The sequence below is a fragment of the Chenopodium quinoa genome, unplaced genomic scaffold (genome assembly GCF_001683475.1).
Source record: "Chenopodium quinoa cultivar QQ74 unplaced genomic scaffold, ASM168347v1, whole genome shotgun sequence".
In the NCBI taxonomy this organism is placed as follows: domain Eukaryota; kingdom Viridiplantae; phylum Streptophyta; class Magnoliopsida; order Caryophyllales; family Amaranthaceae; genus Chenopodium; species Chenopodium quinoa.
In genome coordinates, this window is record NW_018743175.1 from 3,191,766 (window position 1) to 3,204,943 (window position 13,178).

The 13,178-nt window shown below is 37.6% G+C and overlaps 1 protein-coding gene and 1 pseudogene across 1 annotated transcript; one reads left to right on the forward strand and one right to left on the reverse strand.

The window, feature by feature from the left end:
- Positions 1-1,030: 1,030 nt before the first annotated feature.
- LOC110732848 lies at positions 1,031-3,620 on the forward strand (annotated as a pseudogene).
- Positions 3,621-3,733: 113 nt separating this feature from the next.
- On the reverse strand, positions 3,734-12,658 carry LOC110732507 (protein phosphatase 2C 29-like). Its single transcript, XM_021912457.1, has 4 exons — positions 10,076-12,658; positions 6,484-6,597; positions 4,945-5,209; positions 3,734-4,441 (listed from the first exon to the last, which is right to left on the reverse strand). Exons 1-4 carry the CDS (start codon positions 11,873-11,875, stop codon positions 4,317-4,319), a joined length of 2,304 nt encoding a protein of 767 aa, XP_021768149.1. The 5' UTR covers positions 11,876-12,658; the 3' UTR covers positions 3,734-4,316.
- Positions 12,659-13,178: the final 520 nt, after the last annotated feature.

Sequence of the window (13,178 nt, forward strand, 5' to 3'; positions counted from 1 at the left end):
TCCATATGATCATATGTGTCTCTATAACTCTATTTCCTAATATTAACATTAGGAAATAATACGTGACTTATTTAGAAAATCACTTAAACATTTCTAGTTTCCTAATAAACCCTATTCATATTAATATTTCCAATTATAATATGTTTTTAATGTCGCCATTGTTACATGCATATATTATGCATATTTCCTAATTTAACTTCGTTGGCCGTTGCAAAAAGCATCTTCTACTTCTTCCTCAACTATTTTCACTGCCCTATCTAACCACAATTGCACAACTCCATTAAAGATTAACAGGTTTGTCCTCTAACTCTTCATCTGGGGTTTTTTTTTTTTCAATTATTAGTATTCAATTTATTTGATTACATTGCCAAATTCTGTAGATGTTGCTGTTCAAATTCATGCATTACTATTTATTTTAGTGTTTTATAAATACTTGTAATTAACATAGTTAAATTGACGATCAGTTTTATTTCTAATCAAGTTTAGTGGATTATTGATGATCAATTATGTTGTTTATCATGATTATTATTAAAGGGTTTTTGAATTTTGATTAGGCTTTGTTTTTCAATGATTAGAAGCTTAATACAATGATTTAGCCCTCTATTAACGATGATTAATTCTGGGTATGTTTCATCATTGGGGGGTCCCCTGTTTATTGTATATATAGTACGGAGTATAATATACTTGTCCTGCATCAATGAATTTCCCATGTTGAATTTAGCCCTCTTATTCAATTCGATGCATTAGTCATTCCCCTCGTGATGGTGGCCTAAGCTAACATATTAAAAGGAACTTGTAGTAAGCATGTTGATTAATTTTTTTGAGAAGGGGTTTAACTAATATAGGACTTGATTAGAAACATGAACGAAGTCATGAACTAATTGAAAATTAGATGAGACCCTTAATTAATTTTCATGTATGAAATAATTTCATTGAAATTTGTACAAGTTTAGCTGCTGATTTTCCAAGTTAATCATAAGTTAGTGATGAATGAGTTTTATGAAATTGTCATGCAGTTAAACTTATAACAATGAGCAATAAACACAATCAGCAAGTAAATCCACCACCTCCAATGGAGGAATTATCTCCAAAGAAGACTTCTCCAAACATACCGTCGACTAAGAAGTCTATGGCAAGTGCATTCAGCTTGGTCGAGCCAATGGAGTTCTTGTACATAAGAATAGTGAAAGGTAAGGACCCTTGTGAGCTTGAAAATGATACCGACACATTTAAAACATATGTTGAAGTGAGAATAGGAAACTACAGGGCAATCACCAAACCTGTGGAGAAGACTGCTAACCCTGAGTGGAACCAGGTGTTTGCATTCTCTAAGGAACGAATTCACACCTTTTTCATAGAAATTTTGATGAAGAAGAAAGATAAAGAGGGAGAAGGGGTGAAGGGTAGATTGATCTTTGATGTGAATGAGGCCCCAAAGCGAGTGCCACCAGATAGCCCGTTAGCCCCTCAATGGTATATATTGGAGGACTTGGGAGGGGTGTGTGTGAAGGAAGAGTTGATGGTGGCGGTTTGGATGGGGACTCAAGCTGATGAGGCATTTACTGAAGCATGGAATTTGGATGCTGCAGGGGTAAGTTATGAGGATGTTGTGAATACCAAGGCAAAGGTGTATATGTCTCCTAAACTTTGGTATCTTCGGGTGAATGTGATTCAAGCTCAGAATTTAGAGATCGCGAATAAGAATAAGAAGGCAGAGGTTTTTGTTAAGGCTGTATTTGGAGATGCAATGGCAAGGACAAAATTTTCTACCAGCAAGAATGTTTTGAGTCCAATGTGGAATGAAGATCTGATGTTTGTTGCTGCTGAACCTTTTGAGCATCTATTAGTTTTGACAGTGGTGACCAAGGTTGGGAATAATGAGGAAGTTGTTGGGAAGTGTGTGATTCATTTAGGGAAGTTGGAGAGGAGGCTAGGTAGTAAACCGGTTGATGCTAGGTGGTACAGTCTTGAGAGACCAGGCGAAAACTGCAAGATACAGTTGAGGGCTTCTCTGGATGGTGGATATCATGTGCTTGATGAGACTGCTCGCCATAGTAGTGATACGAGGCCAACTGTGAGACAGCTATGGAAACAGGAAATCGGGGTGTTGGAATTAGGAATTCTGAATGCAACTGGCTTGCCACAAATGAAGATGAGAAGCGGACATCAGGGAAGAACAGATGCTTATTGTGTGGCAAAATATGGGCAGAAATGGGTTCGGACAAGGACAATCATAGATAGCTCTTCGCCCCAGTGAAACGAGCAGTACACTTGGTTGGTTTATGATCCTTGTACTGTAATCACAATAGGAGTTTTTGATAACTGTCAGTTTCAAGGTCCTGATAATGCTAAAGGATCTCGGGATTCAAGAATAGGTAAGATTAGGATCCGATTATCTACTCTTGAAGTTGATAGGATCTATACTTACTCATATCCACTTTTGGTCTTGGAACCTCAAGGATTGAAGAAAATGGGGGAGCTTCAGTTAGCCATTAGGTTTAATTGCTCATCCTACATAAACTTATTACAAGGTTATGCTCAGCCTTTCCTTCCCAAAATGCATTACAGTCACCCTTTATCCTTATATCAGCAAGAATGTCTGAGACACCAAGCTACTAAGCTGGTTTCATTGAGGTTGGGCCGTTCAGAGCCACCATTAAGGAAAGAAATCGTCGAGGATATGCTTGATTATGATTCACGTAACTGGAGCCAGCGAAGAACAGCAGCTAACTGTCAAAGGATTAAAGCTGCACTTTTTAGTCTAGGATATGTATTCGAGTATGTGGAAAGTGTAAGCAGCTGGAAAAGGCCTTTCCTATCAGTTTTGGTGCATTTGCTTTTAATCTTCCTGGTATTCTACCCACTACTTATATTTCCTGCCATATGCTTCAACTTTGGTGTGATTGGGATGATGAAGTATCAGTCCCGTCCTAGAAATCCTCCACACATGGATCCTCAATTGTCCAGTGTTCACGGACTTAGTAAAGAGGACTTGGACGAGGAATTTGATAGAATTCCAACGACTTGCAAGAACAATGATTCACTAAAGTATCGGTATAACAGACTAAGATTAGTTGCAGGGCAAGTGCAGGTACTACTTGGAGACGTAGCAACTCAACTGGAGAGAGTACTATCTCTTTTCAGCTGGAGGGATCCTAGAGCTACTGCCTTGTTTGTGGGCTTCTGTATGGTTTCTGGGATTGTTCTTATTTTCGTTCCAGTACGATTGTTATTTATCTTATTTATAGTTTACATTTTAAGGCCTTTGAAATTGAGGAGCAAGCAGCCATCAGTACCTGTGAACTTCTTTCGCAGATTGCCTGCGAAAGCAGATTCACTACTTTGATGCAGCTGAAGGCAATCTTACTTGAGAATCGTCCACGACTGTGATGAGGTATAAACAGAATTATGTGTTTTGTTTAATTGGTATCCTATGCCACTATTATTTTGTATAGGAGATTTGACATTGTGTTTTCAATTTTCATGGTTAAATTTTTGAAGAATTTGTCATTCACTATACTCAATTAGTCGTTAGTTTAACAAATTACCCGTGTGCCGTGTCATCAAGCGCATCCAGCCAAGTAATGTGACAATAATCTAAGCGAGAACAGAATTAATATTTTTGTTAAATTGTTGTCACATCATTTGGAAGGATTTATTCTCAAGCGTATCATCTTTTAACCTGAAAGATAACTGGTCAAAAATGCATTAGGCAACTAATCATGAACAAAAGTACGCCCTAAACCGAGATCCATGTATAAATTTCGGCTGTCAACTGCATTGATGGAATCTGAAATTACAGATTCTGTAACCTTTTTACCCCCAACCAAATTTCGCTACTTCTTTTCCTTTTTTTTCACCCTTATACCCCCTTTTTCGGCTCTAAAAAAAAAAAGAAAAGAAAAAAAAAAAAAAACAAACAAAAATGAATTGAAGAGCCTCTACCTAATCTACCTACGCAAAATCCCCAATGGAGAAAAGAAAAATAGAAGAGTAAAACACCCTTTCCTCTAAAAAATCCCAACAATCCCAACCCATATGTTCCCAAGCTTTCTCCATCCTCGACTATGGCAGCACCTTCTTAACTGGGGAACTTTTCTTACAGCCTCTCCAATTGTTTCCTCCCTTAAAACAGTATGCCTATCAACTTCTAGAACTAATTTTGGGACCCAGGAGAACTGGGTCTGTTACCATATCAAGACGCCTGCCCAGCTGTTAAGATCAATGTCTATGCGGTGGTTCTGATTGAAACCATATCAGCTTTGGCAATTCCAGATAGAGCCATAATTTTTTTAAGTTTTCATATGAACATGTTTTTAGGGGTATTTTCCTGAAGACTTCCAAATTCTCCCTTCAAGAGATACCACCATAACAGTGACATCATCATGGTACTTTCGGCGATCACCTTGGGGAATATCCAACAAGTCATGAAAATCCATACCTGTATGCATCAAATAAACAGATTAATCAAACTCTGAATATTATGATGCAAAAGTAACCACTAACTAGTAGATGCAACATTTTATAAGCAAAAATGATCCATCAATTTAAAATTAGCTTTGCACGAAGCATAATTTATGCACCACCCGGACATTTAACAGAACAATCTCCATTCCGATAGAAAAGAGTAACGAAGAGTTTTATGTAGAGGAAGGGAAAAAAAAAACCTAGTGGAGGTATTATTCAAGCACAAAGACAAAACATAGCAGCAAGATCAAAGACATGTTGCTTTGGACAAAGTTCCAAAACAGAGCTAATTGCTCGCCTCTAGCCTACAAATGTATGGACAGATACTATATTTTCTTGTTCTTATGCAGTGGCCAAAAGATCCAAGTCTGTGCTCTATAAAGTATTTGAAGCTCCAGAATCAAGGCACTTGACTATTGCAAATGAAGTTTGCCTAGAGAAAAAAACTAGATGATGACAAAGACAGGTAGAAATTACCTGCTTTTTTAGCAGCTCGGTTTAGAAGCTCCTCTATTAGATGTTGTGCTGGATCTCCATCAGGAAATTTCTCCAAGAAATTCTCAACAAAAGAAACCACATCCTGATTGCTGAAATACTGGTATAGCCCATCAGATGAGAGCACCAAAAATTGGTCTCTTCGTCCAAGTTTGTGGTGGCGAAGAGAAGGAATACATGATACATAAGGGGCACTACCAATGAACTCATTTCTGAACATCTCCAATAACGAGTCATTAAACTTGGCCTGCAACAGGACCACAGGTCAATCAGAATAAAATCCTCAATTATTTGCAAAGTGCTGCATCAGGTTCAATTTTTAAATTTTATTTCTCCTGTGTTTGGTATCCAGAATGCATGTGAAGGCTTAAAAAATACTCTATATATTTCTGTCTCTGTAAAACTAGGGAAGGCATGTATCTGTTACCCAGGAATTATGCTTCCAGAGGCATAGAAATATACTTCAGACACACTATAGTTGCTCAAAAGTCTTGTCACAAAGATGAAAAGAAGTGAGAAAAAAATGAACACTTATTTATTTTTCCTGTGCCATCAACCCCTTAACTCAGGTTTTAAGACTGTAAGCTGTCTCAGCCCACAAACCCCACCCCAAATAGCTAGGAATCATCATAATTTTCATAAAATTCATTTGTTTATAGCATCTTCACCCGCAGCACACTAAACAAGAGAGCAAAAATAAATAAAACCACTCTTACCAGAATGATAAGATTGTCTAAATGTCTAATAGCATAAGACTATGTAAAAAGTACTTTGCCAAATAGAATCAAGCCCAAATAGAAATATACTTCAGACACACTATAGTTGCTCAATAGTCTTGTCACAAAGATGAAAAGAAGTGAGAAAAAAAATGAACACTTATTTATTTTTCCTGTGCCATCAACCCCTTAACTCAGGTTTTAAGACTGTGTAAGCTGTCTCAGCCCACAAACCCCACCCCAGATAGCTAGGAATCATCATAATTTTCATAAAATTCATTTGTTTATAGCATCTTCACCCGCAGCACACTAAACAAGAGAGCAAAAATAAATAAATCCACTCTTACCAGAATGATAAGATTGTCTAAATGTCTAATAGCATAAGACTATGTAAAAAGTACTTTGCCAAATAGAATCAAGCCCAAATGAAAAGCTTATTGAAAACGTGGAAGTATTTAAAGCTCAGTTAAACTCATCATCTATTAAGAAACCAAAGAGGCTGACAAGTAAACCAGAATTCTTTCAAAAAGAACTGCATATGTGACTAGGCCCTAAATTAATTACTAAATAAAAACACAGTTTGTAGCTGCAAGCCAATGATTGTATGTTTCTTTACAATAGCAATACCAGATACAAGGAAGTAGCATTCCACTGAAATGTCAGCGAGGATAATTGCCTCCAACTCTCAACAGATTTTTTATAGGTAAGATTGTAATAGACCCATTTTGAACAATAAAGCTTATACATTGTTTCCATCTAGATTCCAAGGGTAAGAGTCGACAGTAATATGGTACAGGTGACAAACCTGTTTGAGGAATCCAGCTCCAAACGCTCGAGTAACCTTGAGACGGCCTTTTACTCTATCATTGACAATGCAGTGCTTATCATCTGGATGTTCCCTCTTAATTCTTAGAACTTCCTGCAGAATTGACAAAACATAAGAAATTAGAAGCACTAAGCTGAAGGAAGCAGATATGTCAAGCTCACAGACAGAAAATTGCGGACTGCATCCATCTTAATTTGCAGCATCACATAGCGTTTCAGAATTTTTGTTCTTACACTTCTTAGGACTATCACAAAAACCAAATTATTCAGTACATATCTGTAAAGTCAAACATCAGAGCTTCCAAGCCTTACTTTAGAGAGAAAATTATGGCAATAAAATCACATATTTATAATCTCCACCTCAACATCAATATACATAATATCCAATCAATCATCTCTATGGTCAATATCCTTGAAAAACTGATAAACCTTCTAAGAAGGAATGGTATAGCACCAATACTAACATAGTAAAACTATAAATTCCTACAGCTAAAACAAATATGCATAGTTGTTTCAGTTACTTTTACTATCAAGCAATAATGTTTATCACTCCATAGTTAATAGCATGTTCATAAATACTGATAAAATGAGTGACCCATGCCCCAACAGAACCCACAAAAACAAAAATATTATTAACATATTAGAACTCCAAAAATCTCAAGTACTGGACTGTCTCAGAATATGGTTGACAAAAACAGAAACTGGAAAGAAGATATCAAGTGAATCACAATATTATACTTGTATAACAAACCATCCAATACCCATCCAATGTTCCTTTGGACAGGTTCACAAATAGTAAATCAAGTAATGTGCGGCAAAATCAACATATGTTGATCTCCAATATAGACTGAAGACAGCTGATTTTGCCTCAATACAGTTGGAGCAGCATTATACACTAATCCCCGTGGGGCCCCTGCAAACTGTGACCTGGAAAAAGCAAATAGGTATGTGCTAGAGGTACATTTTTGGGCTAATAATACAAAACTAGATAGGAATTCCTTTCCCATAACCAATCTCAAAAATTGCTTCCTACTTGAGTGGGTTAGGTCCCCCCCCCCCCCCCACAGTAATCAAGGCCCTCTCAAAAATGTTCAGACACAAGAGATATATACACTACAGGAATATTTTGATATAATTGCAGCTCATATAATCCACTTAACATACCAGCAATCTCCAATTTCAACTTCAATGAATCAATGACATTATTGCCATCTTACTGCCATTAGGCATCACACAGTCATCTATCTTCCATTCTCCAATTTGAATTCTTCCTCTAACTATAGATAACGAACTTATTGATCCTTGAGACGGTCAATTTTCTCAACATTAATAATTCTTCTCCAGAAAACAGCAGCAAACACAGATGAGAGATATCGTGCTACAAAACTACTGTTTCCCTTTTCAATAACCACAATTTTGCAAGAACATTTGTAACTGGAGAAAATATAAGAAGTAATGAAGACAATAGTGGTACGAGGGAAAATATGGACGTAATGAAGACAATAGTGGTATGAGAGGAAATATGGACATATTCTTGGCAGCTGGCAAGATCTCATATCAAAAGGGATGATTTTAATTTGGAAAGAAATTTACTATATTTAGAGAGAATCTTGTTTTAATTATGGGACCAAGGCTTGGCTTTTACTGATATAGGCACTTAATACTACAAGCAGGACCACAATGGGCTTCAGCACAAGTCATTCCACAAAACCTGATTCCCAGAAAACCATAAAATTTCTTCATAATCTTAAACAACACTCCAGCACATATACTTCTACACAGGAAGAGTACTATAATAGGATCCTAAGGAACTCTCCTGGAGCAAACAGTATTAGCTTCATCATTTGGCAATACATTATCCAGGAAAAAGATAAAAATAAATCTAGAAAAGTCCGCACCTTTGTATCTCCTGTTCTAAATTTTGGTCCAATTTCTCAACAGAAAGCAATTTCACTGTCCATTGAACATCTAGAGAAGCACAAAACTCATAAAATCTCCCCCGGGAACAAGAAAGGATTGACACCACAAGCCTTTTTAGATCAAGTGAACCACCATATAACATATTGAAAACTGGTAGGAGCAAACCTTCCATAAAGATCACAATTATGTGTTCACTAGCACATAAAGTCAAAGCACAGTGCAAAGGAGACTTTAGTTATCTATATTTTCAATGTACAACAGCATAGCAGAGTATTCATCCCACTACAATATAGTCTGAGGTGGTCCATAGGCATGCACCATCACCCTTAAATAGCTACACTGCTACAGATTATTAGAGGTTTTTACCAGAAGGTGTGCAAGGTTTAAATATCTTATTATTTGTTAATGTAATGTTACCTAGATAATTCATTTTACCACAAGTATTGTGACATATTCTTGACAAATCAATATGGGCATGGACAATGAAGACTTCATTTTTGACCAAAAACATAGAAACTTATAATAAAGGAGAAGCTAATATGAGTGCCATAGATAGTATACATGACACTGAACCCATATCAATAATATAGCCATAAATAGAAATGAAATCTCCATTTTTCTAAAGGCAAGAGAGGAAAAAAAATAAACAAACTTTAAATAATACTTTCATGCTTTTACCTTAATTCATGTATAGTCTACCACCAAAATGAACAAGGGCAAAGAGAACTAGCAACTGTTGTACAAGTAAATGAGATACATCACAGAAATCATATATGATCAGACATGCTTGAGAAATTAAGGGAAATATGAGAGTGGTGACAGATAAAACACTATTTTGCAAACACTGCTTCCAAAACAAGGCAAATAAAGATTTTTTTTAATAAATATTCCTATTTAATATACTAAAACACACTCAGGTAGATACATGTGGCTTTCAAGGATTTAAATTACACTAATAAAACAATTACAAGCAACTAGCAAGTAGAGGTGGGGATGCAGAAAGTGTAGTTGGACCATAGTTAATGCCATACAAATAAGTACCACAGTCTATTGGGGAATAGAATTTTTAGCTTTGAGAGAAGAGCACCAGCATATGCATGCATCAATCTATGAGGAGGGGGGGGGGTTGAGGATGGGAAGCCATGAAGAAAACTATGCCCAAATTACCACAAGCATAGGTTGGACATATCTACAGCTAAATCTCCAACAAAGTGAAGCAGAAACTAATGGGCTTAATATATTGATTTGCTAGTTGGGTACTTGGGTCCTATACTCCTATATAGCTGCCTCGAGAATTCCAGACAATTGTCAGACTTAGTTCACATAATTAGTCATAGTTTAACAATGTGAAAGAAAATTGCAGCTGCGGCGGAAACAATAGTATTGATAAAGGCACCGAAGAGGCAAAAAGATTATAAATTTTATTGGGTAGAGCCACAATTATGCACAGCTATTTAAACAAACAATCAAGTTCCGCCAATATCGCCCTACCTTGCAATATAGACGCCTTTGACGGGAAGCAGGAAAAGGGTGAGATAAGCAACATGATCAGGAAAGACAACAGCATAAGCTTGAAAGAAATCAAACATCAACAACCAGCATCTCAAACAGGCATTTCAATTAGCTAATCAACAACAAGATTTGAGTCTTACTTCTTCAACACTGGTGCTGTGGTCAATCGTAAGCTGCAATGCAGTCAGCTTCATGGCCTCCAAAGGAAACTCATCATCCACATTGCTCAACTTTTCACCACTAGCTGTGCATTCCTCAACAATTCCTTCTGTACTAGACCCACATTCTGCCTTCTCCTTCAATCCCACATTAGAACAACTCTCTTGAGGTTCCAATTGTGCAACAATAGCACGGCTATCCCCCAAATTCATCACATAAACATCCTCATCTCTCATCAAAACAACTAACAAACACGAACCCATTAACGCAAGCTCTGGATACCGATCAAGCACTTTATCCGTCAAATCCAAATAAGCTTGCTCTGTCTTTTCCAATGCCCGGGACAATGCCCTCAAAACCAAGTCATGATCCACAGGACCCGTCTTTCTCCTACGACCACTCCTACACGATCTCTCCTCAACTCTATTCTCAACATCATCTACTTTATCCTTCTCTTCTACCCCAAACCTCCATTGAAACAACCCTCTACTATGCCCTTCCTTACTCCTAGTTAACCCTTGCTTCAATTTCGACAATAGCAACGACCTCCTCCCCACGGCAGACCCTGCATTGCTAACACTAACAGCATCATCAACCGAAAATGCAAACCTATCCGACCCCGAAAGATCAAGCCCATCTTCAGCATCATCCTCCGCAAGAAACTCCCATAATTTCCTCCTAATTATCTCCTTCTTATCCAACCCCGCCTCAAACGTAACCCTCTTGACCGCCCCGCCACCACCACGCTCCTCCCCGGCACGATTTTCCCCCTCCCCACTATCCACATTCACAATCTCCCCCTCAATTTCCGAATGATTCTCCACTTTCTGCTCCAAAACAACACCATCATCATCTTCCTCACTATCCCAAAACAAGCCTTTAAGCTCACCAAACACGGCCCGATACAAATGACCCATTAGAAACTCCGGAGCATCCGGGCCATTAAACCCATCATAAATCCCAACAAACAACCACCCATGTTCTTCCGATACAACCACATGTACCCGATCCTCCCCCGCCTTCCCTAACGCCCACTGTACATTTACATTACTACCCTCAACATCATCTTCAACCTCTTTCTCTCTCCTCCTTCCAACCTCCTCTTCGCTACTCTCCTTCCTCCCTACTACCGGCACAACCCATTGCCGCTTCTTCTCCGAGAAGCTTCTATACAACTTCTTCAAACTCTTCTTCCTCTTCTTCTTCTTGTAGGCCCCACCAAGAGGGGCCGAGAAGGGGACCCGCCCAGTATCCGGCCCGGAATCAAGCGGCCCAGATAACGCCCCACGCTCGATCGGACCGGAGAGGAAAAACCCGGAGCTATCCCCTCTTGGAACCGGCTGCAACGGCAAAGCCGAAAACGACGACGTACAATCAAACCCGTTTACAATCGAACCGGACCCGTAAACCGCGGTTTCAACCTCAACAGTCCTCGGAGTAGAAGTATTCGCAGAAACCGAAGCTCCGGAAATGGTTCGAAACCCGGTTTCCGGCCCACCAACTCTAGACGGTTGTCGGGTCGGGTCGGATCTATCGTCGAAACGAAGAGAATGAGAAGGAGAGAGAAAATGATCGGAAGAAGTAGGAGAGAGAAAACGAGCAGAAGAACGAACGTAACAGAAAGAGTGTCCTAGGGTTTCGTCAAGAGGTTGTTCCGCCGCAAAAACAACCGGGTCTTGGTGGTTGTTGCTAGAATCGAAGCTCTTGTTATGGTGGTGGTTGTTATGGTGGTTGTACTCAGGTTTGAGACATGGGATGAGGTGAGAGAACCCACTTCCCATCACATTTGACTCTCTGTTTCTCTTTCTCTCTCCTCAATCTTTCTCTCTCTACAAATTTTCCGACGACTTTCTCTCTCCTCTGTTGCAGCAGTAGTAGTAGTTTTTCTTCTGGGTTGTCTTCTTCTTCTCTCTTCTGTAAGTAAGGAAGGAAGTCTAAATTTCTGACTGTTTTTCTTTTTTTTTATTAGAGAAGAAATGAAAAAGAAATAATAAAAATGGGGTTTTATCTATGTAAGCGGAAAACTAGTCAAACAGATTCAAAATTCACACAAAACATACACCCAGCAAAGAGGAGGAGAGAGAAAGGAGGAAGATGGAGGGAGATTTGCTTTTCTTTTTCTTTTTTTTTTTATAGGTTATTTTTTAGGATTTTTTTCTCTCTCTCTCTTACCAATTGGGATTATGTTGGTTTGAAAATGAGGAAGAGGTTAAATTGAAATTTGGAACTTTATGGTAGAAAAAGAGGGTGGAGGGGGAAATTTTTAAGAAATTGATAGGTCAATCCAAAAGTGCTACATTATTACTACTCCAAATTATGGAGAATCATTTTCAAAGGAATAGGAATTTTTTATTTTTATTTTTTTTTAATATTTGACGAATCATTTTTTCGCCTATTTTTTCATTTTGGGTTATTGTATACAGTCGAGAGTATTCAAATTACTAGATTAGTATTTTATCAAATTTGTAGCATTTTATGAATTTTACAATTGAATTATTAGTGTCTTAACTTAATCTTTAATTAGTAAAAACAATTATTGAGTTAATAAATGTTTAGGATTTTTTTTTGATAAATTATATACGTGTCTCAATCGTAGTTCATCTAAAGAAATTCTACTAATGCAGTAAAATCAATGAAGTATTATGACTACCTGTGACCGGTCAATTACAAAAACATTTCAAATATGTAAATTAAATAATATTGTAGGGGTTACATTTCTTACAGATGACTAAGAGCATGAAACTGCTGAACATTGCTTCATAATGTGAAGTTGTTAAACAATGACTCAAAACGTGAAGTTGTTAAACAGTGACTCAAAACCTGAAGTTATCAAACATTGACTGAAAAACATGAAGTTGTGGAACAATGACTTAAAACGTGAAATTGCAACGGCTCAAAATGTGAAACTGTGGATATACTGGTATTTGCTCGTTGAAAATTTTGAAACTGTTGAGATACAGAAGAATACTAGAATTGTATTCAAAAACTATACTTTGATTGATTGCTTTTTTTATATTTATATATGGATTAGAAAAAACATACTTTGTAGACGTGTGATATTTTGTTAGATTCCTCTCAATGTGT